This window comes from Heloderma suspectum, chromosome 2 (assembly GCF_057233095.1).
Source record: "Heloderma suspectum isolate Gila_16-S chromosome 2, 16-S_ref, whole genome shotgun sequence".
NCBI classification, from domain to species: domain Eukaryota; kingdom Metazoa; phylum Chordata; class Lepidosauria; order Squamata; family Helodermatidae; genus Heloderma; species Heloderma suspectum.
In genome coordinates, this window is record NC_139459.1 from 157961512 (window position 1) to 157989262 (window position 27751).

The 27751-nt window shown below is 42.9% G+C and overlaps 1 protein-coding gene across 15 annotated transcripts in view; it reads left to right on the forward strand.

The window, feature by feature from the left end:
* Window positions 1-27751, forward strand: part of POLQ (DNA polymerase theta) — a 196084-nt gene that overhangs the window by 9360 nt on the left and 158973 nt on the right. For 12 of the 15 annotated variants that reach the window (XR_014787899.1, XR_014787900.1, XR_014787901.1 and 9 more), the window contains exons 3-10: window positions 5475-5605; window positions 8241-8397; window positions 10289-10397; window positions 12139-12358; window positions 13499-13640; window positions 13722-13868; window positions 14483-14695; window positions 16353-16495. Coding sequence is in view for 10 of the 15 variants with exons in the window: in XM_084835354.1 (XP_084691480.1) it covers window positions 5475-5605; window positions 8241-8397; window positions 10289-10397; window positions 12139-12358; window positions 13499-13640; window positions 13722-13868; window positions 14483-14695; window positions 16353-16495 (1262 nt within the window). In the remaining 5 variants the exon portion in view is untranslated. Of the gene's footprint in view, window positions 1-6; window positions 5606-6928; window positions 8398-10288; window positions 10398-12138; window positions 12359-13498; window positions 13641-13721; window positions 13869-14482; window positions 14696-16352; window positions 16496-27751 lie in introns of those variants that run through there. The other 3 variants (XM_084835359.1, XM_084835358.1, XM_084835360.1) reach the window with 3 other exon arrangements.

A 27751-nucleotide genomic window follows, 5' to 3' on the forward strand; every position in this document is an offset into this window, starting at 1 on the left:
AGCTAGTAGCTGATGTCCTCCAGTCTTGAAATTGTACTTAATGTAGCATTTGTCTGTGCCTGTGCTAAGTTAAGAAATGCTTTCCATTCTGACAAGACATTGAATGCAACATTCACACAATGGGACTTCCCTGCTTTCTCCTCCTCCTTGCAACCCCCTGCATGTGCCTCAAATCTGCTCCGGAGGGGCACGCAGGAGGCTGCAGGTGGGAAGGGGAAATCCGTTCCACCAGCAGTTCCCTTCCACTGATGGAACAACACCATTGGATATAACCCAAGGAGATTAACTTCTGAATTTAGAAAAAGCATGCCTCAGTACTCACAGCCTGCATGCAGCCTGCCATAAATTGTTCAACCCCACCACTGAAATTCCTCCATCCCCCACCAATTTAGAAAGCTTGCAGGATGGCATTGCTGGCTGGCAATACCATGGCTGCTGCTACCTTTACCTCTCCCTCTGCCCCTCTATGTGCAACAATTGCAACCGCTGTTAGTGCAGCTGTTGCCTTTGCCTCTTCTCTCCCTGCCCTTTATTTTGGTGGCTGCTGTTACTGGTTCCATTGCTGCTGCTTCTGGCTCCTTGGCTCTGCTTGTCCTTGGGCTTCTCCCCCATCCCGTTCACTAAAATTGTGACTTCCACTTCGGCCTGTTTGGCTCCCTGCTACTTGGACTCCAGACTGCATTTTGCAGCAGATGGGCTTTGTGATTCGTACCTCTGAATGTGGAAGCCAGAGCATCTACTCTGGCAGCTGCTCTTGGAGAGTTCTCTGTCAGTCCTCTATGTTGGCTGGTAGCAGTTGCTGGTGGAGGTGCTGCTCCTGCTGGTGTGAGTAACAGAAGCTGCAAAAACATCAAAGTAAGTGTTCATGCTGGAGGTGTTGGGAGATGGGGAAAGCAATTGAAAACGGGGATGAAATGTAACGGAAAGGGAATTCCACATCAAATTAAAAGGACAATTAAAGAAAAGTGAAAAAAATTAGGATATGATGCTGGCTTTTTGGAGTAATGGTGGGGAGAAAATACTGTTTCCTGAAAATGTGTGTATTCATGTACTGCTTTTTGTGTATTCTGACTACTGCTAGAGGCTGATATTAATAATGGCTGTTTTCATATTTTTAAAGGCAGAAAACATATTCTTTCTCTTTGTAGCTTTTGGTGGAACCTGAAAGCATCTATGTGAACCCCTCTTCCTCCCATTTCTGTATAGATATATAAAAAGATAGAGAAGGTGAATTGTACATATTCTAACCATCTTTAGGAAACATATGAAGTAATTCTATGCTAGCATTAAATATACTAGCATATATTTAATGCTTGTTGTTGTTGTTCAGTCGTTCAGTCGTGTCCGACTCTTCATGACCCCATGGACCATAGCACGCCAGGCCTTCCTGTCCTGCGCTCTCTCCCGGAGCGTGCTCAAGTTCATATTCATTGCATCCGTGATGCTATCTAGCCATCTCATCCTCTGCCGTCCCCTTCTCCTTTTGCCTTCAGTCTTTCCCAGCATCAGGGTCTTTTCCAGAGAGTTTTCTCTTTGCATTAGGTGGCCAAAATATTTGAGCTTCAGCTTCAGTATCTGTCCTTCCAATGAGCACTCAGGGTTGATTTCCTTTAGGATGGACTGATCTGACCTCCTTGCAGTCCAGGGGACTCGTAAGAGTCTTCTCCAGCACCACAGTTCGAAAGCATCAATTCTTCGGTGCTCAGCCTTTCTTATAGTCCAGCTCTCACAGCCATACGTTGCTACTGGGAAAACCATAGCTTTGATTAGACGGACCTTTGTCGGCAAGGTGATGTCTCTGCTTCTTACTATGCTGTCTAGGTTTGCCATAGCTTTCCTCCCAAGGAGCAAGCGTCTTTTAATTTCATGGCTACAGTCACCGTCTGTGGTGATCTTGGAGCCCAAGAAAGTAAAATCTGTCACTGCTTCCATTTCTTCCCCTTCTATATGCCAGGAAGTGATAGGGCCAGATGCCATGATCTTAGTTTTTTTAATGTTGAGTTTCAAACCAGCTTCTGCACTCTCCTCTTTCACCCTCAACAAGAGGCTCTTGAGATCCTCTTCACTTTCTGCCATTAGGGTGGTATCGTCTGCATATCGGAGGTTGTTGATAATTCTCCCAGCAATCTTAATTCTGACCTCTGATTCATCCAACCCAGCATTTCTCATGATGTACTCTGCATATAAGTTAAATAAGCAGGGTGACAATATGCAGCCTTGTCGTACTCTTTCCCAATTTTGAACCACTCGGTTGTTCCATATCTGGTTCTGACTGTTGCTTCTTGACCCTCATACAGGTTTCTCAGGAGACAGGTAAGGTGGTCTGGTACTCCCATCACTTTAAGAATTTGCCACAGTTTGTTGTGATCCACACAATCAAAGGCTTTAGCATAGTCAGTGAAGCAGAAATAGACGTTTTTCTGGAATTCTCTTGCTTTCTCCATGATGCAGCGAATGTTGGCGATTTGATCTCTAGTTCCTCTGCCTCTTCGAAACCCAGCTTGTACTTCTGGTAGTTCTCGGTTCGCATACTGCTGGAGCCTAGCTTGTAGGATTTTGAGCATCACCTTGCTGGCATGTGAAATGAGTGCAATTGTGCGGTAGTTTGAACACTCTTTGGCGTTGCCCTTCTTTGGAATTGGAATGTAAACTGACCTATTCCAGTCTTGTGGCCACTGTTGAGTGTTCCAAATTTGTTGGCATATTGAGTGCAGCACTTTAACAGCATCATCTTCTAGGATTTTAAATAGCTCAGCTGGAATACTGTCATCTCCGCTAGCTTTGTTGTTACTAATCCTTCCTAAAGCCCACTTGACTTCACTCTCTAGGATGTCCGGCTCAAGTTCAGTGACCGCACTATCATGGCTATCAGGGACATTCAGTTCTTTCCTGTATAGTTCTTCTGTGTATTCTTGCCACCTCTTCTTAATCTCATCTGCTTCTGTTAGGTCCCTGCCTTCTTTGTCCTTTATCATGCCAGTCTTTGCACAAAATGTTCCCTTGAGATCTCCAATTTTCTTGAAGAGATCTCTAGTCTTTCCCATTCTGTTGTTTTCCTCGATTTCTTTGCATTGTTGATTTAAGAAGGCCTTCTTGTCTCTCCTTGCTATTCTCTGGAACTCTGCATTCAGTTGGGTATATCTTCCCCTTTCTCCCTTGCTTTTCGCTTCCCTTCTTTCGTGAGCTACTTGTAAAGCCTCATCAGACAGCCACTTGGCTTTCTTGCATTTCTTTTTCTTTGGGATGGATTGAGTTGCTGCCTCCTGAACAGTGTTACGGACCTCCGTCCATAGTTCCTCAGGCACTCTGTCTATCAGGTCTAATCCCTGAAATCTATTCCTCACCTGCACTGTATATTCATAAGGGATATGATTTAGGTCATACCTGAATGGTTTAGTGGCTTTCCCTACATTCTTCAATTTAAGCCGAAATTTTGCAACAAGAAGCTCATGATCTGAGCCACAGTCAGCTCCAGCTCTTGTTTTGACTGACTGTATGGAGCTTCTCCATCTTTGGCTGCAAAGGACATAATCAATCTGATTTCGATATTGACCATCTGGTGATGTCCATGTGTAGAGTCGCCACTTGTGCTGTTGGAAAAGAGTGTTTGCTATGATCAGCGTGTTCTCTTGGCAAAACTCAATTAGCTTTTGTCCTGCTTCATTTTGTACACCAAGGCCATGCCTGCCTGTTATCCCTGTGATTTCTGGACTTCCTATTTTAGCATTCCAATCCCCTATGATGAAGAGGACATCTTTTTTTGGTGTTAGTTCTAGAAGGTGTTGTAGGTCTTCATAGAACCGATCAACCTCAGCTTCTTCGGCATCAGTGGTTGGGGCATAGACTTGAATTACTGTGATGTTGAATGGTTTGCCTTGGATTCGTAATGAGATCATTCTATCATTTTTAAGATAGCATTAAATATATGCTAGCAGGATCCTCAGTAACCAACAACTCTGAAGGCCAGGATCAAGGGCCCATAAACTTTGGCCCACTAAACATTTGTGGTCACCAGGACACTGCCACTCCCTTAAGCAAAGGGTTTTATTCCTGACTTCATGCTGTGGCTCCAGGTAAGGTTATCCCTTGTTTTCCCTTCCCAGCTTCATGTTTGAATGGAGAAAGAAGGTGGGGATTTTCTTTGCAGTAGCACTTGGCTTCAGAAATACTCAGAGAGTCTTAGAAACCCAGTGCAGCTGTGGGGTGATCTCTGCTCCACTCTCTAGCTTCAAGGTGGAGAGTAGGACTGGGTCATGTTTTGTAGCACTGAACTACAGAGGCAGTCAGAGCACATTGACAGCCCAGCACCAAAATGCTCAGAAAACCTTGGACACCCAGGGCCAAAGCAACAAGCCTCAGCCTTCCTCTCTAGCTTGGTGCTGGAGTGCTACAGAAGCTACAGAGTGCTACAGAAAATCTGCAGGGATCATCATTGCCATCTTCCCAGCTACAAGGTTGGTGAAGAGGTTGGGGATCATCTCCTCATGCTCACCAGAAGTTGTTGGAGCACTCCCCATGGCAAATGTGGTGAGGGCATTTTGAACCCCTATTTGGGGTTCAGTTATTACAACTGGTGGAGGGCTGAGAGAGAGGGGCTCATTTCAGACATCATGAAAAACTGGTTTGTGCTAACCATAGTTTAGACACCCACCCACGCTTTGAGCTTCCAAATATTCAGCTTGGTTTGGAACTGCTTGTTTGCCTTAGTTTTCCATCCTTCTAGCTCTTGGCTCCCCATGTTTAATCTCCTCTCTGTAATGCAGCAGTCTCTGGATACAGAGTGATGACAATAATTATGATTTGTCAATTCAGACATTGCACCAAGCCATGATGGTTTGCAATCTCATGTCATACCATGGTTTCTGATTTTGGTTTAGTAGTCAATTGCAAACTATGTTTTATTAATTCAGATATTGTGCTATGGTTCTTTAACCGTGGTCTGATATGGTGTCATAACTAAGTTATTGGATCTGTTCATGTCTGAGCCAAAATATAGTTTGGTGCTATGGAAATGAGCCCTGTGCTCATGTGCTTCTCTCTCCCTCCTCCTCTTGTAAGCTCCGGTTTCTGATTGGCAAAAATCCATCGATTGTTATCTCTCCTTTCTGCATATTTCTTTCCAATGGCTTTAAGGGTGAAATCCTATACATGTTTAGACAGAAAAAAGTCCTACAGCTCCCTGCATTACCCAGCCAACATGCACTGGATTGCAACCTAAGATACTTTTTTTTCCACTCAAGAGGTGGCACAGCTGGTTTATTGGGGGCGAGACAAAAATGGGTTGTTTATTGGGTGTGCATGCCCACCCATTTGTGCCAGGTCAGATATATATGAAGCTTATATCATGAACATTCTTTGGTTTGGGCCTTAGACATTAGTTACCTTATGACTTGAAAAGTTCTAGGTGGGAAATTTGTTTCTAGTTGTTGAATCTCTCTTTGTTAAACTAATGTAATTTTTTCAATGACTTTCAGCTCCTACAAGTGCTGGGAAAACACTTGTTGCTGAATTACTCATATTGAAGAGAGTTCTAGAAACTCGCAAAAAAGCTTTGTTCATTTTACCTTTTATCTCTGTGGCTAAAGAAAAGAAACATTACCTACAAGTAAGTAGAATATGCTTAGTGTTGTAGCTCCGAAGTCAGATCAAATCAATCTTTCATAGAATCTTAAGTGCTGGAAATTCTGGAAGAAAAAGCTTGCATATTTCTGGAAGAGTTTTGGAGAGAATGGTGACCTTGCAGTGTATTGAACACCTCAATGATTTTCAAGGGACAGATCAAGGTGTATTCTAGGGTTTGACATTTGACCATCCAGTTGGTGGTCAAATACAGGTCAAGTAGTTCGAGCTTTACAATGCAATCCTATTCAGTAAGTCTCACTGGATTTGAGGAGACATACATGGGATTGTGCTGTCAATATATTAAAATGATAACAAGCAATGATGTGCAGCAGAAATTTTTCTACTTCTGTATTTTTTCACAGAAAAGCTTCTGTTTCAAAAACTGCATAGTTCCATAAAATTTAGTAACAATGACTGGATACAATATCAGTCAAACTGAAACTGCTCAAATTTGTAATTAACTTCTCAAGTGACTAGTTATAGGAATATCCCCATATCCCCTAAATTATAGCAATTCTAAAATTAGTATGTTAACAGTTTCAGGGCCATCATCCCCCCTCCCCCGCTCTTAGTTTAAGGAATGCAAATGAAATGAATGCTACTGAGTTGCAATGTCCTAAAAGATCAAGGGACCATCTAGTCTAGCATTCTGTTCACATATCGGCCAAGCAGCTGCCTATGGGGAAACCCACAAGAAGGACAGCATGCATGTTCCCCAGCAACTGGTGTACATAGGCATACTGCCTCTGATACTGGAGGTAGCATATAGCCATCAGGGCTATAGCCATTGATAGCCTTATCCTCCAGGGATTTGTCTAACCCCTTTTTAAAGCCATCCACACTGGTGGCCATCACTACGTGTTGTAGCAACAAATTGCATAGTTTAGCAATGCGTTGTGTGAAGAAATACTGCCTTTTATTGTTTCAAATCTCCCACCAATCAGCTTCATGGGATTCACCGGGTATTATGAGAGAGGGAGAAAAATGTCTCCCTATCCACATTCTCTACACCATGCATAATTTTGTACACCTCTATTACATCTCCCCTTACTCGTCTTTTTTCCAAGCTAAACAATCCCAGCTGTTGTAACCTTCCCTCACAGGGGAGTTGCTCCAGCCCCTTGATCATTTTAGTTGCACTTTTTCTAGCTCTACAGTATCTTTTAGGTGCAGTGACCAGAACTGTACACAGTATTCTAACTGGAGTCACACCATAGATTTGTTTAAAGGCAGTATGATATTGAAAGTTTTATTCTCAATTCTTTTTCTAATTATGTTTAACATGGAGTTTGCCTTTTTTTTACAGCGGCCACACTGGGTCGACATTTTTATTGAGCTGTTCACCAAACCCCAAGATCTCTTTCCTGGTCAGTCACTGCTAGTTCAGTTCCCATCAAGTTATGCTTGAAGTTGGGATTTTTTGCCCTGATGTGCATCACTTTACACTTGCTTACATTGAACTGCATTTGCCATTTAGGTGCCCATTCTCCCAGTTTGGAGAGACCCTTTTGGAGCTCCTTACAATCCCTTGTTTTAACCATCCTAAATAGTTTGGTATCATCGGCAAGCTTGACCCTTCACTGCTTACTCCTAATTCCAGATGATTTCTGAACAAGTTGAAAAGCATTTACAGATCCCTGTGGGACTCTGCTATTTACTTCCTCCAATTGGGAGAATTTACCATTTATTCTAATCCCTGCTTTCTGTTCTTTAACCAGTTACTGATCCATAAGAGGACCTCTCCTCTTATTCTGTGACTGCTAAGTTTTTCAGGAGTCTTTGGTGAGGACTTCTCCTAAGCCCTGCTGGGTTCATGCTGGCAGGGCAGAAGTGAGGGGAAACAGTGTTCTTATCCTTTTCTTCCTGTTCTCTGGCAGGGGTTTGGCCTACTTACCTCCCACTGCAAGGAATGGAAGGGCCTCTGAGTTTGGGGTGTGGTTGGAGACTGGGTGGCTTTCGATCCCTCCAATCTGACCCCTTTTTACTTTGCCCAACATAGGAGCTGACATCAGGGCAGTAATTGATGCAGAAATTTCTGTGGGGGTTGGGAGGCGGGATCCAAGATCAGATATCCCCCTCTGAGGGCAGATTTCTCTCCCACCCTTGTGGGAGGGGGAGGTCCAATATATCCTATAACCCTTGGAGCCATAGCATTTCAGTCTGTTTGTGCTTTTTTGATTATTTTTATTTAATCAAATATTTCAGTTCAGCTACTTGGCTGTTGGAAAAAGCATCTGAGATACTTATATATTTAATTATTTACATAGCAAGAAAGTTAACATGGTGTACAAGTTTTTATTTACTAGATAAAACATGCTAAATCAGATCCCACTCCAGGGGTGGAGAACCTTTTTCCTATGAGAGGCCCACTTGGAAGGGTTGCATCCAATGTTGGGCAGAGCCTGAGACAATAGTGGGCAGAGTTCATAGCCTTGCAGGATTGTATAACACTCTCTCTGCCATCCTATCTCTCTTTCTGTGCTACCCCACATGAAATTAGACAGAGGACTGCAGGTTTCTCACCTCAGATTTAGGGTACTGGAAACCTTTCTAAATAATTTCCCAGAAAGCTGTCTAAATCTGTGAACATAAATATATATTGTGTCTCTGGCATATAGGCAATTTTCCAAGAAGCAGGTGTGCAAGTGGAGGGTTATATAGGCAGTATTTCCCCTGCTGTCCATTTCTCTGCCCTGGATGTTGCTGTTTGTACTATTGAGAGAGCCAATGGTCTGATCAATAGACTCATAGAAGAGAAAACGTTGGACTCACTGGGTAAGCAATTAGCGCTCTTACTAATGTTAAGGAAGAAGTGAGAAACAAGTGGCCTGCCACTTGCACACATCACACTTTTCTTCCTACATAATGGATACGTCCACAGATTGCACTCCAGTGACTTGATTTAAAAAACTGTATCCCTTAATGTATATCCACAGAATTTGAATTCATCAGTCCTGGGGACATGTTTTCTGTGTATGTAATTTCTGTAAAGATGAGTGAAATTGATTAGGGCACAATTCTCTCAGGATTCTCATCAGCCTCCAGACTTGGAGGCTGACAGGAATCCTATGCAGAGTGGGAGGTGCACAGAGGCAATCTTTACCTCCACACTCTCCTCGCTTTGCATTTTATCTAGATGGGCATTTTCTCCCATTTAGCTGAGGTGTTGGGGAGAGGGAGGGACAGAGACTGGGGATAGCTCACATCCCCGCTTCCTCAGTCTCTTCCCCTCCCCACTCACTGGCATACTCCCTTTCCCTCCTCTCTGAGCTCATGTTTGCAAGCTCATAGAGGGAGCCTGTGCCATCTTTCCGTGCTGGCTGCGAGGGGGTCGGAGAGGGAGTGGGGAGCTCAGACTCCTGAATCTGATGTCGGAGTGCTGTTTCCAGCCTCGAATCCAGGGATCTGAAATATCCTATAGCCCCCCAGATGCTGTCTGGGAGCCATAGGATTGCTCTCCTGTTTTATTAAAATACCCTGTAAGGACCTTTGAGCAGTACCTGGTTGTTTTGTCGGCTGATTCCAACAAAACTGTAATTATTATATTTATATTTATATATATATATATATATATATATATACACACACACACACATATATAATTTATCTTCCTTTTTATTTTGTAATTATATGCATTTTTAACCCTTTTTACGCTGGAGAATGTATGCGTTTTGATTCTCTGCTTTGTCTTTTGTATGACTTTACAATAAACTTTTATTGAAATTGATGATAATGCCGATCATTTTGACTAATGATCATTTAAGAAACGTCTCCTTGTATGTAAGAAACCATAATTACATTTAATATTTCAGTGAGGATGGAATTGTAGAAACATTATATCTGTTCAGTAATGTGATTGGATATTGAGACTGCACATCTGATGGGTCTTTCCAGATTTCAATATCATTGTGATATTTGCATCCATTAACCTATTAGGAGCAATCTTTGTTTCTATATAGTATGAAAACAGCTCAGCCAGCTTGGGAATTTACTATACTGTAAATGCATTGTAAAATTCACCACTATAGCTGTCTGTACCCGAGGCATTCAGATTTAATCTAGTTAAAGAGCAATCCCATGGCCACTAGGCGCTATCTAGACAGACATAGGATTTTTTGGTTTCTGGGAACCAAGGTCATCTGACCTTGATTTCTAGGAACCACCCTCCTCGCCCCCGCCCCCTCATAGTCGGTGCGGTTTTTTCTGTGCCGCCTCCGTGCTCGTAAACAGAGTGCGGAGAGGGTGAAAACGGGGCAGTCCCGGGGGAGGGGACCATGGAAGCCTTTAGACAACTTCTTATTGGGTCTCCAGACCCCTTCCCTCCCCCTCCCCCTCCCTGAAGCTGGGCCTAGATGTGTGAAAACACATGTCTAGCCACAAATGTGGGGCGGATGGAGCACGGAGGAGAGGATCCCTTCTGTGCTCCATCTATCTTGCATTAGATAGGCATCAGCCGTTATGTTCGGAGGCTGACGTCTATTTCCATAGGATTGTGCCCTTAGTCTGTTCTGTCTCTGATAGCAATTTAGCGAACTTGATCTCTTACTCATTTTTTTCCTACTATGTTGTACTATGTCCCTGGAATCAGCTTTGATGAAGGGGAGTGTAGAAATTTTAACAGATTAATTGGTTGATGCCTGTGCCCCTCCCAACTCCCTTTTAATAGGAATAGTAGTTGTGGATGAGTTGCACATGTTGGGAGATTCTCAAAGAGGGTATCTACTGGAGCTCCTGCTGACAAAAGTTCGCTTTTTGACTGAAACAAGGAAGTACAAGTGAGTAGAATTTAAGATCTGAAATTTGATTTTTTTTAAACAAGATACACATTAATGTGCCTAGTTAAAGTTCTGGAGGGAGCAGTCCTATGGCCACAGCGGTTAGATGGCCATAGGATATGCTGTTTTCCAGGAACCAACCTTGGAGCCCGCGGTCCGAGGTCGGTTCCCAGAAAACTGACCTCCCCCCATGTCCACGCTGCCTCAGAGGCAGCGTGGAGAAGCCCCGTCCTCCATGCTCTGAAGAGAAGTGCGGAGTGGCTGAAAAGTGGTGGGGCTGGGGGCGTTCCGGGGCGGGGAGAGCGGATTTGCCTGTACGACACATCCTATGTGTCATACATAAGCTGCCTGTCCCGCTTGGCCCCCCTGCGGCTAGACAGCCGAAACTGGCTGTCTAACAGAAAAAGCAGGGCAGGAGAGGTGTGGTGGGAATGATTCACACCCCCCTCCCATGCTTCTCCTCCTTTGCTTTGGATAGGTGGTCGCCTCTTGAGTTCGGAATCGGCCGCCTATCTAGATAGGATTGCACCCTAAGCGGCTCCATTGGCAATGGGAGACCACAGTATGCTCTGGGTATGTCACTCCCTTCAGTGCAGAGAACTTCTTGTCAGAATAGCCTCTTGGCAAAAGACAGGAGACAGTCTGTAGAAGGGCCAGTTCCATTTAGGCTTCCTTTTGGGGTGGATAGCTAAGCCATGTAAACTGTTCAAATAAACAAAACCTTCATATACTTAACTTCTGTTCTGAGAAAGCTGTTAAGTACAATATTTATCCCTACTTTTGGGCTGTTTGAGTTATGTTACTTGCATAGGGGCCGCTCCATCCCCCTCCTCTATGCACCATGGAAAGGTGGATGAGACCAGCAGGCCCTATTCTCTTTTGGAACAAATTTGAGGAAGGTATTCCTGCAGCCTACCTATACTCTCCAGAGTTCTTACAGGACTTTTAATACTGTTGCTTTGTACAATGAAGGTAGACTTACAATATATTGGATCGTAATAGTTTTATATGCCAACAGCATTTTGCAAACACTCAGTTAAAAGTTGTAGGGGAGAGGGAAGTGTCCACATGACAAAATATAGTCCTTACTAGCAAGGAGGGCAGCCCATAGTGTGAATCCCACCCTAAAGTGGGAGTAAATTTTAATCTGAGCCTTGTGGAAGGGCCTTTGGTTTGGCACCAAACTGTTGTTCCCCCATCCCTCAGTCTTCACTGGACTATTAAATCTTCATTACAAACCTACACTCCTATTCATTGTCTTTGAGGTAAGGGACTCTTTCTTAACTCTGAATATACCCTGATTTTTGTTTTGTTTTTAAAAGTAAAGGCTCAGTTTGGTGTGGATGGTGGACTGCTGGTTGATTAAATAGCAAAAAGCAGTTCTGACACTTGAATAAGAGATGACAAGAAGCAATTCCTAGGATGACTATATAAGATGAGGCCTGCTGGATCAGACTAAAGATAATTTAGCCCAGTATTCTGTTTCAAATAGTAGCTAGCAAGCTGCTTCCTGGAAACCTGCAAGCAGAACATAAAATCAACCGCTCACTTCCACTGTTTATGCTGCCGCCCACAGCAACGGGTACTCATTTAGCTAAAAGCAGTTGATAGGCCTATTTTCCATGAATTTGTTTAGTCCCCCCTTAAAGTGATTGGCCATTACCACTTCTTGTGGCAGTATAAATTAATAGAATGGGCTAGCCTTCAGAATTCTCATTTGTTATTTTTTTTTTTCTTAAAGAGAAACAACCATGGTCAGCCCTCTCTCTAATGGGATACAAATTGTAGGTATGAGTGCCACCCTTCCTAACCTGGGTCTTTTGGCCTCCTGGCTAAATGCAGAACTGTACTGTACAGACTTCCGTCCAGTGCCTCTTGTGGAGCAAGTGAAAATTGGCAGCAAGATTTATGACTCCTCAATTAAAGTTGTGAGAGAAATTCAACCTCTACTGCATATGAAGGTAATGAGTGCGCTAAGAATTGGCCTATTTGTTATAATGCTGCTTGGTTGCATAAATTTTAGATCAAACTAAGTGTATTAATAGGTGTGTAATGTGTTAAGCAGGTTGTATTACGTGGTAGGCAAATAGGCAGTCTTTTTACACCCCCAGGTTTTGACCAACAAGTTCTGAACTTCTGTCTTAACATTGCAATCCTAATTATGTTTACTCCTATGTAAACATACATTTGGGAATTAGTATTAGTTATCATGTTCACAACTCACAAAAAATCTTTAGAAACAAATTATCAATAAACACTACTACTACTAGTAATGATAATAGTAATACTAATAGCCCAATGAGAACCAAGCATGCTCAGTAGCCTCAAAATTATGACTGACTGTTGGGTAGTGGGGGATGAAAAACCAGGTGGCAGGGGGGATGGGATGGAGTATTCTGGAAGACGGCATAGCTGGCTGACAAACTGAATAGGAGCATTCCACATTGCAAAGTTTTGCTACAGGTCCTACCCATAACAAATATTTAGCATTTATATAGCACTTTAGAGTTCTAAAAGTGCCATATACAACAACCCTCCAAGGTAGATGAGTATAATTATCTCCAAATTATGAGTGCGGGACTGAGGCTGACAGAATAGTGGCTTGTTTTTATGTCAGAGACAAGAATTGAACCAAGAGGGTGGTGGACAGTTTAGTGTCAATACACATTGGTGGGAAAAAAAGTATTTTAACTCCGCACAATGTACATTCTGAAGTGGCTTTAACTGTATTTGGGGCAGATCTTGGCACTGTAGTAGAAAGCTCACTGAATATCGACTTGATATCTACAGTAGAAAACCAGTGTCAGGAATTACTAGGAAAGGGACTGAAAATAAAGTGACTAGTATCCTAATGTGACTGTATAATTTGTGCAATTTGAAAAGAAAAGAGCAACTAGAAGGACTGAATGGGTGCATCCTTTTATTTAAAGACAAAGGCTTAAATGTACTGGGCTTTTTGGCTTAGGTAAACTATGGGGAAGGGGATAGATCTATAGATGAGACTGTGTCTATGAAGATGGGGTTGAAAAGGCTGCAACAGCATAACATCTGCACTAATATATGAAATTCACTTGCTAAAAATATTGTCTGTTTCAATTCAGGGTGATAAGGATCACATAGTGAGTCTGTGTTATGAGACGGTTCAAGATGGCCATTCTGTTCTTGTGTTCTGCCCTTCTAAGAACTGGTGTGAGAACTTGGCAGACATTATTGCCAGGGAGTTCTACAATCTGCAGCAAAAGTGTGAGTTGAGAGTAAGGGGTTGAGGAAAGGAAGGGGCTGAGATTACACTCAAAATTTCATGATATTCATTTCTATCTAAAGACCTTCAAAAGGTGTCCACCCTTTCACCAGTTATGCTGGACACAGAGGGGATAAAGGAGTTGATGGGTCAGCTAAAGCGTTCTCCTTCTGGCTTGGACTCTGTGCTTCAGAGGACTATAAAATGGGGTGTTGCTTTTCACCATGCAGGTATGCTTTTTTATAATTATAATCATGCCCAAAGGGGATGATGGTGGTAGTGGGGGGCTTCCATGACTCTTGGAGAATGATTGACACATGTATGTCCATCCCTCAATAACTTCAACATTAAGTGAAAAAGCCTTCATAGATCAAACACTACCGAATTTCATATTGCTTCAAATGTGCCTTTCAGTGGAAGACTTACACACATTCAGTATCTATCCTGCTGCTGGAACCCAGTTCAATGGCAAGAAAGTTTAATCAAATATTCTGGAGGAGAATGGGGATTAAAGTGGTGTACATGTGAAATTGCTTTAACTACGCTACAAAGGAGTGTTTAGTTTATAATGTGGCTTATGTTAAACTGGCTTTATTTTCATTCACAATGTCCAAAATAATTTAAAATAGTTTATATTTTGTTTGAAGGAGGTAGAAGTAAATGAAGCTGTTACCGTTTTATAACCTTATGAAAACTAACCAGGGAGTTTGGCTAAACTGGAATTTGAACCCTGTTGCAATATGTAAATCTCCCTGGATCAAATTAGCTTACTAACTTCCATTCTATTGCTACCATTGGTAGATATTGTCAGCGCTAATGTGTGTTAGTCTTAATTGCATCTCAGGTCTTACATTTGATGAAAGAGACATAATTGAAGTAGCTTTTCGTCAAGGAGTGCTTCGAGTCTTAGCAGCAACCTCTACGCTTTCTTCTGGGGTGAATTTGCCTGCACGGCGGGTAATTATCCGAACTCCTGTGTTTGGTGGCAAATCGTTGGATGTCTTGACATACAAGCAGATGGCTGGGAGAGCTGGAAGGAAGGGAGTAGACACCATCGGTAAGTGAAGTTTGAGATCTTTACCTATTTTTTTTTGTACAACTAGAACACTGTGATGCTTTAAAGATAAACACATTTCATGTGGCATAAGCTTTCATAGGCTAGTACCCATTTTATCAGATCCATAAAGTGACCCATAAAGTTGGTATAGATGCAAAGGAGTGCAGTTTTCCATGTATTTTTTTGCCACCACCTGATTTGGTTGTAGGATAGCAGCAAGACTGAACTCTGAAGAGGGCAAAAGGCTCCCGGACCTCTCAGAGTTGCCCATCCTTGCTCTAAACAGAAAAGTGGAGAAGAAACGTTTCAATTTTTTCTACTTGCCATTTGTGTAATAACAAAAAGCTGAAAGTGTTCAAGTTATAAATATTAAGACCTCTCTCTAGCCATTTTCTAGACTAAAATCTAAGATAAATGCTTGCCTTCAAGTTTATTTGAGCTCAGAATCCAACAAGTTTCGTCAATAAACTCGGTCATTTGCACTTTTTCTTCTTTTCTTTGGATCTTGTGTAGGAATAGCATTAAAAAAAAAAAAACCTTAGCCAGTTTGGGAAATATTGGTTAGTTGGTCAACTATGTAAGCATTACTTTATTAATTAGAACAATAACCAGAACAGAATTATATCAATAACTGTCGTCCAAAAGATGCCAGAGTCCTATTCCACCCGGTATCTGTACAGAGAGAGGCCCCTCCTGACAGCAGAGGCAGTTGTTGTAATGATCTTCATTCCTGAGTGCTTGTGACCCTGCAATGAGTGCTTATCTTCCTCCTGAATGGCCCTGCTCAGAGATTGGTGCAGCACATATCTGACAGGAAGAGATGGGCCATGTGTCTTAATTGGGAGGGCATAAACTCTCTGGAGAGAGTTGCGTGTCTAGGAGTGCCTACTCCTAAGTAAGGGTGTGTAAATTTGACTCCTACAGGGGTGGAAGGGAAGGGAGTCCCTCATTCTGCCATTGCTATCAGATGGCATAATCCAATATAAAAGGTAGACAAGGATGTTCCGTTCATGGTGTACTTGACTATGGTCAAACGATAGGTGGTCAGTTGATCAGTTAGCTGACAATATTTGACTTGTTCACTGCCCAATATCCAAACCCTAATCTTGTGCCATAGTTATATGAAGAGCCAGATGAATCCAAGATCTAGTCAGAATTGGTGTATCCCATCTCTGCTGTAGACCCTTGTACAGATTGTGCCCAACCTGTGGTCTCTTGTGATAAATCTGCAAAGGTTTTGCCATCCTCCACCTGACTTGCCAATTTGAATCACTGTTCTGTGTGAGCCACTGTTTTTTTCTGGGAGAAAATAACCAACCTATAGTCAGGGAAAATAGGTGGGTGGAGAGCAAAATATGCATCTTCTCTGAACACTGGTTACCCCTGTCTGCTGGATAGATGTATTATCCAGCAGACAGGGATGAATATATCCAGATGCATATATTTATTACTTACAAGCATTGGGTTGTTTGAGTGAAGTTGCTGAATTCTATAGAAATTCTTGCAGCTACTTGACCAAGCTGGTCTTTTGTTCCTTTCCAACACTGATTTGATAATCAAACTGCTTCATTAAAATGCACAGTATGACCTTTGCTTGCATTGGTTATTAAACCCATGCAAAATTTTCCCATCTCAGTTTAAAATGGTGTGTTGATAGGTGAGAGCATTCTGATATGCAAACCCTCTGAGAAGGCAAAAGGAATTCTTCTTCTTCAGGGCTGTCTTAAGCCAGTGCGCAGCTGTTTGCTCAACAATGAGGGAGAAGGAATTACTTCCAGTATGATACGGGCAATCCTTGAGGTATGTAATGTACATGCTAAGGGAATAAAACTTCATTCACAAAGGATATGCTAAAATTTATTACTTAAAAGCTTTGGATTGTTTGAGTGAAGTTGCTGAATGTGTCTACAGAAATTCTTTCTCCTCTTCAAATCCACCTTCAGCATAAAGTTGGACTTCAGCCTGCTTCACACACTGAACGAGCTGAGGGTCCTCTCTCTGTGTTGAAGGAGCTGGCTGATGCCCCTCCACTGTGTATGTAACAAAATAAATGAAGTAGGCATTTCAGTCATGGACCCAATTTGGGAGACCCTTCACTTTCAAATAAGCCTGGGGCTTAAGCTGCTTAAATCAAGGCACAGGGGGTGGAAGGACTTGTGGCCCTCCAACTTGTGGCCTTCAACTCCTTGCCATTGGCTATGCTGGCTAGGATTGATGGGAGTTGTAAATCAAAACATCTGGAGGGTCACAAGTTGCCCACCCCTGCTATAGGGTATCTGGGTGAATATAAATAATTACAGTATAGAAAACACATTTATCTTCAGTCCACTATTCTGAATAAAATGATTTCTGTTAACTTGAAAAAATGAAATGTATAGTTCAGCACAAATCTTCTCTTGGTAGTCCAGCAGACTGCTGGAGAATGTTGCAATTTTTGGTGCACAATGTTTTTCAGCAGTATTTGAGTATTTTGACCATTCTGATTTGGAATTTGTGTGATGCTGCCTTGCAATCCTTGGGAAATCTCATATTTTCAGAAACAAATAAAAAGGCATAATTTATCTACTAATAGAATTTTTTGTTTTTTTTGTTTTGAGTTTTGAGCAAATGGAGTTCATTTCTGCATAGAGACACTTGTGAATGAAGAATAAAGAATAGTTTTCAGGTGTATAGTAAAACATCATGCTTCATCAAGGGAAAAATATAATATCTTAAAAAGAAAGTTGGTGTTTGTGAACCACATATACTAATACTGAACTCAATCCCCTCAATGCTAGTCCTTATGTAGCTAAAATGGTATAGAGAGAGAACTACAAAAAAAAAACTTTGGGAAAAATAAGCCCCCAAACAGTCCAGAGCATGCTCAGCGGGCACATAATCTTGGCTAACTGTTGGAAGGGGAAAACGGGGAGGGGGAATGGAGTGGAGTATCCAGCAAGAAGGCATGGCTGGCTGGAACCCAGAATAGCACCATTCCATGCTGCAATATATTGCTGCAGGTTACATTTTACACATTGTTGGTTGTACTAAGCAAATGAAATTAGTGAGTAATAAAAGGCAGTACTATGAAAGATAAACAACGGAGAGAAGATCTATAGCATACGATGCTGGACAGGAAGCAAGATGGTAGAGCTCTATAGAACAGAGAGGATGGAACCACTCCCTGCAGCAAGGGGAAGAGAAGGGAGGTTGTAGTTTATGAATCTGTACTGTGAGGAAAAGAAGGGGATGTGTGCCAGCCAGATCGGTTGGCTTGAGAAGTATGTTGTCTCCCAGGAGCATGGATTAGAGATGTGATTAAATGGCTGCTGACACTCATCAGTCCCCTCCTATTCATCCATGTGGGAACAAACAATATGGACAACTAGGAATGCTGTAGAAATTTGACACGAACTAAGGTGAGATCCCCCTTCATGGGTCACTGCCTTGTTGTGGCGAAGGAGCTTGCGTAACTCAGTGAAGCCATAAGCTATGCCGTGCAGGGCCACCCAAGACGGACAGGTCATGGTGGAGAGTTCTGACAAAATGTGGTCCACTGGAGAAGGAAATGGCAACCGCTCCAGTATTGTTGCCAAGAAAACCCATGGAACGTATCACAAGGCTAAAAAATATGACGCCGGAAGATGAGCCCCTCAGGTCGGAAGGTGTCCAATATACCACTGGGGAAGAGCAGAAGGAATTTCCAAGTTGCACCAGAAAGAGTGAAGCGGCTGGGCCAAAGCCGAAAGGACACTCAGCTGTGGATGTGTCTGGTGGTGAAAAGAAAGTCTGATGCTGTAAAGAACAATATTGTTTAGGAACCTGGAATGTAAGATCAATGAATCAAGGTAAGCTGGAGGTGGTCAAACATGAGATGGCAAGATTGAACATCGACATCTTGGGAATCAGCAAACTAAAATGGACAGGCATGGGCGAATTTAATTCAGGTGACCATTATATCTGCTACTGTGGGCAAGAATCCCTTAGAAGAAATGGAGTAGCACTCATAGTCAATAAAAGGGTGGTAAAAGCAGTAGTGGGGTACAATCCCAAAAATGATAGAATGATCTCAGTATGAATCCAAGGCAAACCATTCAACATCACAGTAATTCCAGCCTGTGCCCCAACCACTGAGGCCAAAGAAGCTGAGGTTGATCGGTTCTATGAAGACCTACAACACCTTCTAGAACTAACACCAAAAAAAGATGTCCTCTTCATCATAGGGGATTGGAATGCTAAAGTAGGAACTCAAGAAATCACCGGGATAACAGGCAAGCATGGCCTTGGTGTACAAAATGAAGCAGGACAAAGGCTAAGAGAGTTTTGCCAAGAGAACACGCTGATCATAGCAAACACTCTTTTCCAACAGCACAAGAGGCGACTCTACACATGGACATCACCAGATGGTCAATATCGAAATCAGATTGATTATGTCCTTTGCAGCCAAAGATGGAGAAGCTCTATACAGTCAGTCAAAACAAGAGCTGGAGCTGACTGTGGCTCAGATCATGAGCTTCTTATTGCAAAATTTCGGCTTAAATTGAAGAACGTAGGGAAAACCACTAAACCATTCAGGTATGACCTAAATCATATCCCTTATGAATATACAGAAGAGGTGAGGAATAGATTTCAGGGATTAGACCTGATAGACAGAATGCCTGAGGAACGATGGACGGAGGTCCGTAACATTGTTCAGGAGGCAGCAACTCAATCCATCCTGAAGAAAAAGACATGCAAGAAAGTCAAGTGGCTGTCTGATGAGGCTTTAAAAGTAGCTGAGGAAAGAAGGGAAGCGAAAAGGGAGAATGGGGAAGATATACCCAACTGAATGCAGAGTTCCAGAGAACGGGAAGGAGAGACAAGAAGGCCTTCTTAAATGAACAATATAAAGAAACTGAGGAAAACAATAGAATGGGAAAGACTAGAGATCTCTTCAAGAAAACTGGAGATCTCAAGGGAACGTTTTGTGCAAAGACGGGCATGATAAAGGACAAAGAAGGCAGGGACCTTACAGAAGCAGATGAGATTAAGAAGAGGTGGAAAGAATACACAGAAGACCTATACAGGAAAGATCTGAATGTCCCTGATAGCCATGATAGTGCAGTCTCTGAACTTGAGCCGGACATCCTCAAGAGTGAAGTCACGTGGGCTTACAGTCTTACAAGCTAGGCTTCAGCAGTATGTGAACCGAGAATTACCGGAAGTACAAGCTGGGTTTCGAAGAGGCAGAGGAACTAGAGATCAAATCACCAGCGTTTGCTGGATCATGGAGAAAGCAAGAGAATTCCAGAAAAACGTCTATTTCTGCTTCATTTCCTACGCTAAAGCCTTTGATTGTGTGGATCACAACGAACTGTGGCAAATTCTTAAAGAGATGGGAGTACCAGACCACCTTACCTGTCTCCTGAGAAACCTGTATGAGGGTCAAGAAGCAACAGTAAGAACTGTACATGGAACAACCGATTGGTTCAAAACTGGGAAAGGAGTACGACAAGGCTGCATATTGTCGCTCTGCTTATTTAATTTATATGCAGAGTACATCATGAGAAACGCCGGGTTGGATGAATCACAGGTTGGAATTAAGATTGCCAGGAGAATTATCAACAACCTCAGATACACAGACGATACCACCCGAATGGCAGAAAGCGAAGAGGATCTAAAGAGCCTCTTGTTGAGGGTGAAAGTGGAGAGTGCAAAAGTTGGTTTGAAACTCAACATTAACAAAACGAAGATCATGGCATGTGGCCCCATCACTTCCTGGCATATAGAAGGGGAAGAAACGGAAGCAGTGACAGATTTAATTTTCTTGGGCTCCAAGATCACCACAGACGGTGACTGTAGCCATGAAATTAAAAGACGCTTGCTCCTTGGGAGGAAAGCTATGGCCAACCTAGACAGCATAGTAAGAAGCAGAGACATCACCTTGCCGACAAAGGTCCGTCTAATCAAAGCTGTGGTTTTCCCAGTAGTAATGTATGGCTGTGAGAGCTGGACTATAAGGAAGGCTGAGTGCTGAAGAATTGATGCTTTCGAACTGTGGTGCTGGAGAAGACTCTTACGAGTCCCCTGGACTGCAAGGAGGTCAAATCAGTCCATCCTAAAGGAAATCAACCCTGAGTGCTCATTGGAAGGACAGATACTGAAGCTGAAGCTCAAATATTTTGGCCACCTAATGCGAAGAGAAAACTCACTGGAAAAGACCCTGATGCTGGGACAGATTGAAGGCAAAAGGAGAAGGGGACGGCAGAGGATGAGATGGCTAGATAGCATCACCGTTGCAATGAATATGAACTTGAGCACGCTCCTGGAGAGAGCGGAGAACAGGAAGGCCTGGCGTGCTATGGTCCATGGGGTCACGAAGAGTCTGACACAACTTAACGACTGAACAACAACAACAAGGTGAGTTCAGATTTCGAAGAATTCGACCCACGGAATACGCTGTAGAGTGGCCTCCTCTGGCTGCGCAGACTACGTGGACTTTCATACCTTTTTTTTTTTTTTACTTTCCTGAAATTTACATGAATTTATTTGTAGGAAAATACGCCAGTTTCTGCTGAGACTGGTAAATATACGTGGGGAAAAGCTGAATGGAACAGGAGACAATATGTGAAATGTTACATACTAATGTAAATTATGTAAATCATTGTGAACACTCTTATGAAATTATTTGCATATTTTTCCACACAACGGGAAAACAATTGAATCTGTCTGTGAATGGGCGCCAGAATGAATGACACCGCACAATCCATGAAACAGACGCAGGATGGATTCACAAAATCTGGACATCCCTATTGCCTACACAGGTATGACCACATTGTGTTGGACTATGAAGCTCTAAGAAGGAAGCTGAAGAACTCTGGGGCTAAAGTGGTGTTCTCATCCATCCTTCTGGTCCATGGAAGAGAACTAGAATGGCAAAGAAGAATTTCAGGCAACAAAGATGGTGTCTCCAGGAGAGATTTGGTTTCTGGTACCATGGTTCACAGTATTTGAATGGACTGCTGGCAGGAGATGGATTGCACTTCATGAAGTCTGGGAAGCATGTGTTTGCCTGAAGAACAGCGAGTTTGATCAGGAGGGCTTTAAACTGAATCCTTTCGGGGATAGAGATGAAAGCCCAGGGGTAAGGGGTAAGGATAAGAGCCCCTGCAGGTCCTTAGCAGAAACTAGGAGAAGTTCATGGTTTTTGATGTCTTTATATTAATGCTTAGTGCATGGGAAATAGGATGAGTTTGAACTCTTAATTCAAGAAGATAAATATGACTTAATTGGTATAACCGAGACTTGGTGGGGTGACTCCCACAAGTGGAATATCGCAATTGAAGGATATAAGTTGTTCCAAAAGAACAGTCATAGAAAGGGGGGAGGAGTTGCACTATATGTTAGAAATATACAAACTTGCACAGAAATTCAAAGAATGAATATGGTGGCTCTGTTGAAAACTTCTGGGTTAAAAAAAATTGGAGGAAGGGATAAAAACAATACTGTGGTTGGAGTCTGCTACCAACCACCAAACCAAGGAGAAGATATGGATGATGCTTTACAAAAGCAAATTGCAGATACTTCAAGGAAGCATGAAGTAGTGGTAATGGGGAACTTTAATTACCCTGATATCTTTTGGGAGACAAACCCTGCCGCTCATGGTCTGTCCAGGAAATTCTTGACTTGCTTTGCTGACAGTTTTCTCCTTCAGATGTTGGAGGAAAGAATGGTGGGACTGGCCATCCCTAACTTGGTTCTGACCAATAGGGAAGAGTTAGTTGAGGAGAAAGTAGCAGGAACCTTGGGGGAAAGTGACCATGTAATGCGCGAATTCTTGATTGTAAGGGAATACCGAAGCTGAGTGGAGTAAAATATGTACCTTGGATTTCAGGAAAGCTGATTTTAATAAACTCAGAACAATGATAAGTAGAATTCCATAGCAGGAAAACCTAACTGGAAGAGGAGTTCAAGAGGGAAAGGAATTCTTGAAAAAGGAGGTACTAAAGGCTCAATCGGAAACAATCCCAATTGGGGGGCGGGGGAGGAAAAACATAGAAGAAAATGGGGCTACACAAAAAGCTTAGTGATGATCTGAAAATCAAAAAGTACACATATAGGAGATGGAAGGAGGGACAGGGTCACTAAGGAAATATATAGGCACTTCGGAATTGCAGAAATGGTGTCAGAAAGGCAGCTCAGAATGAGCTAAAGATGGTGAGGGATGCTAAGAACAACAAAAAGGGTTTCTTCAGATATCCTCAAAGTAAAAGAAGGACAAAAATATTGGCAGAACAGCTTGCTAGCAAAGATGGCAAAATGCTGACAGGTGACAAAATGCAGGACTGCTCAACTATTTGGCTCAGTCTTCTTCCGAAAGAGGATCTGTCACCCCATCTGGCACATATGACAAGCAGGGTAGGAGTGCAACTTGAGGTTGATCAGGGAATATCTAGCACCTTAAATGAGTTCAGGTCCCCACATTCAGAGAATTGCATCCTAGCGTGTTGGAGGAGCTAGCGGATGGACTCTTGGAACCTCTATCTATTATCTCTGAGGCATTCTGGAGACTTTCGTTCGCATGTACACCGAGAAGTCACCATGGGTGAATTTCCTTCTGGGCTTTTCTCGTTGTGGCAGTGGTGGCCATTTTGACTATTTGAGCTGTGAACCCAGCAAGGGTGGGTTGTTGAGGTGGTTGACAAGCCACCCAGAACCCATGGGCTGATTTAAGGTTGCGGATGGCTTCTTAACCACCCACAAACCCATCTTTGCCAGGTTCATATTAATGACAAGCTATGGCCTGCCCCTGCTCTAATATTCAAAATGGTGGCCACCCCCACAACAAGAAGCCCCATGGGAAATTCATCCACAGTGGCTTCTTATGTGCAAACTGCTTAAGTCTCCAGGATTCTGAACTACCAGACAACTGGAGGCAAGCAAATGTTGTCCCTATCTTTGAAAAGGAAGATACGGAGAATTATAGTTTGGCATCAGTATTGATTGTTTAAAACTGTTTTTATGTTTTTGTATGTTAATTGTTTTATATTACATTATTATATTATATATTTATGGTTTTAGTCTTTGTAAACCTCCCAGACAGCTTTCGCTATTGGGCAGTATTGAAAGGTAATAAATGTAATAAATGAATCAATACCTGAGAAGATTCTAGAGCAGATTATGAAGTGCTCAATCTGTAGGCACCTTGACAAACAAGTCCTGCCAGACTAATCTTATTTTTCTATTGGGTAACTTCCTTACTAGATCGTGGAAATGCTGTGGACATAATATATTTTGACTTCAGGAAGGCATCTGGTAAAGTGCCCCATGATATTCTGATTAGCAGACTAGATGGCACTGCTGTTGGGAGGATCTATAGGTGGCTGGAGGATTGTGCTCAAAGAGTCAGCATCACTGGTTCCTCCTCAAATTGGAGAGAGGTATTGAGTGGGGTGCTGCAGGGCTCTGTCCTGGGCCCTGTACTCTTCAACATTTTAATTAACGAGTGGAGGAAGATGTAGGGTGAAGGCTTACTGTATTTGTGGATGGCACAAAATTGGTTGGGATTGCTAATACCTTAGAAGTAGGTATTATAAAATGATCTTGATAGGTTAAAAAAACAGGGCAGGCAAAATAATGGCATGAAATTTAATGGAGGCCAGTGCAAAGTTCTTCATTTGGGAAAAAGAAATCAAATGCACAGGTTTAAGATGGGGTATACCTGGCTTGGCAATAGTACATGTGAAAAAGATATTGGAGTTGTAGTCGATGACAAGCTAAATATGAATCAACAGTGTGATGTGACTGCAAAAAAGGCAATACAATTTTAGTTTGCATCAATTGAAGTATAGTATCTAAAACAAGGGAAGTAATAGTTTGACTCTACGATGTGCTGGTCTGGCTTCACCTCGAAGATTGTATCCAGTTTTGTACACTACACGTTAAGTAAGATTCAGATAAATTGGAACGAGTTCAGAGAAGGACAACAAAGATAATTACAGGACTAGAAACTAAGGGTGCAATCCTATGGCTCTTAGAAGAGTGTCTGGGGAGCCATAGGATACTTTGGATTTCTGGATCCGAGGTCGGAGACAGTATTCTGACGTCAGATAAGGGAATCTGCACTCTGCCCCTCCCCCCTCACAGCGTTCACAGAAAGAACTACACCAGCTGCCTCTCTGAGGTTGGGGGGTGCGTTCCAGTGGGTGGGGATGGGAGGAGATTGGAGATGTTGGGATACAAGCTATCCCGAAGTCAGTCCAGCCTCCTTCCCACCTCTACCGGAATGCCCCAGCTAGACAGGCAAAAAAGCCCGTCTAGTAAAAATGCAGAGCAGGAGGAGTGATGGAGCCAGCGATTGTCTCCACTACTCCGCCCATTGTGCACAGGATGCTCATAAGACCTCAAGTTCAGAGGCTTATGAGCATTGAGGATGGAAGTCATAGACAGGATTGCGCTGTAAAACTTAAGAGTGTAGCTTGAGGAGACTGGGTATGTTTAGCCTTGAGAATATTGAAGGGGGATAAGGTAGCACTCCTCAAGTACCTAAAGGGCTGTCACACTGAAGACTATCTTTGCTACTCTCATTCCACACCCAGCATTTTGAACACACACTTTGCCAATAGAATTGTGCAAGTAATTGTCGAAAGCACATGAAAGCTCAGTAGTGGGGTTGGAAGGGGCCTATAAGACCATCAAGTCCAACCCCCCTGCTTAATGCAGGAATCCAAGTCAAAGCATCCCTGACACATGGCTGTCCAGCCTCATCTTGAATGCCTCCAATGTGGGAGAGCTCACCACCTCCCTAGATCATTGGTTCCATTGTCCTATTGCTCTACCAATCAGGACGTTTTTCCTGATGTTCAGCCGGAATCTGGCTTCCTATAACTTGAGCCCATTATTCCGTGTCCTGCACTCAGGGATGATTGAGAAGAGATGCTGGCCTTCCTCTCTGGGACAACCTTGCAAGTACTTGAAGAGTGCTATCATATCTCCCCTCAGTCTTCTCTTCTCAAGGCGAAACATGCCCAGTTCTTTCAGTCTCTTTTCATAGGGCTTTGTTTCCAGTCCCCTGATCATCTTTGTTCCCCTCTTCTGAACCCTCTCCAGTTTGTCTGCGTCCTTCTTAAAGCATGGTGCCCAGAATTGGACACAGTACTCCAGATGAGGCCTAAGCAGTGCTGAGTAGAGGGGAACTAGTACTTCCTGGGATTTGGAAGTGATGCTTCTTTTAATGCAGCCCCAAGTAACATTTGCCTTTTTTGCAGCTACATCACAATGTTGGCTCATATTCGGCTTGTGATCGACAACAATTCCAAGATCCTTGTCGCTTGTAGTGTTGTTAAATACACAGTTACAAGATGTATCCCCCATCTTGTAACTGTGTATTTGGTTTCTTTTTCCTAGGTGCAGAACTTGGCATTTATCCCTATTAAATGTAAATCTGTTTTCCTTCCAGTGCTCCAGCCTATCCAGATCACTTTGAATTTTGTTTCTTCCAGGGTATTAGCTGTCCCAACCAATTTTCTGTCATCCGCAAATTTGATCAGCATTCCCTGCACCTCCTCCTCCAAGTCATTAATAAAAATGTTGAGGAGCACTGGGTTCAGGGCTGAGCCCTATGGTACCCTACTTGTTACCTCTCCGCAGTTTGAGAAGATCCCATTGATAAGCACTGTTTGAGTCCGATTCTGTAGCTAACTGTGGATCCACCGGATCGTTGTTTCATCTAGCCCACTTCGAGCTAGTTTGCTCATCAGGATATCATGGGGCACTTTGTCGAAAGCTTTGCTGAAGTCGAGGTATATTATGTCTACAGCATTCCCACAGTCCACCTGGTTACCTGATCAAAAAATGAGATCAGATTTGTCTGGCAGGACTTGTTTTTGACAAATCCATGTTGGCTTCCAGTAATCGCGGCATTGTTTTCAAGGTGCTTCCAGATGGATTGCTTTATAATCTGCTCCAGAATTTTCCCAGGGATTGATGTCAGACTGGTCTGTAGCTCCCAGGTTCCTCCTTTTTGCCCTTTTTGAAGATAGGAACAACATTAGCCCTCCTTCAGTCATCTGGCACTTCACCCGTCCTCCATGATTTCTCAAAGAGAATAGACAGTGGTTCTGAGAGTTCTTCTGCCAGTTCCTTGATTACTCTAGGGTGGAGTTCATCTGGTGCTGGAGATTTGAATTCATTCAAAGTAATGAGGTGTTCCTTGACCATATGCCTATCGATCTCAAGCTGCAATCCTGCCCCATCACCCTGTACTTTGCCTTTGCCATGGGGGTCATAGATCCTTTTTCGGGAGAAGACTGAGCTGAAATAGGAATTTAGCATTTCTGCCTTTTCTTTGTCAGCTGTTATCATTTTGCCATCCTTAACCACCATTTCTTTCCTCTGTCTTTTACTATGCATGTATCAGAAGAAAGCCTTTTTTGTTGCTTTTAGCGTCCCTCGCTAACCTCAGCTCGTTCTCAGCTTTAGCCTTCCTGACGCCATCCCTGCAATTCTACCCTACCTGCCTATACTCTTCCTTTGTAGCTCGGCCTTCCTTCCACTTCCTATATGTGTCCTTTTTGTTTTCAGGTCATCTCTAAGCTTTTTGTGAAGCCACACTGGCTTCTTCCATTGTCTTCCAAGTACTTGAAAGATTATCACAGAGAGGAAGGCCAGGATCTCTTCTCGATCATCCCAGAATGCAAGTCACGGAATAATGGGCCCAGGTTACAGGAAGCCAGATTCTGGCTGAACATCAGGAAAAACGTCCTGACTGTTAGAGCAATACGACAATGGAACCAATTACCTAGGGAGGTAGTGGGCTGTCCCACACTGGAGGCATTCAGGATGGAGCTGGACAGCCATCTGTCAGGGATGCTTTGCCTTGGATCCCTGCACTGAGCAGGGGTTGGACTCAATGGTCTTATAGGCCCCTTCCAAGCCCACTATTCTATGTTGTTTTATGATTCCACCTTTTTTTCTTGTTGGAATTGTTTGTAATTGTGCCTTTAGAATTTCCTTTTTAAAAAACTCCCACCCCTCTTGGGCTCTAGCCTCCTTTTCTCATTAGAGTCGCTTGCCATGGGACCTTACTTATCATTGTTC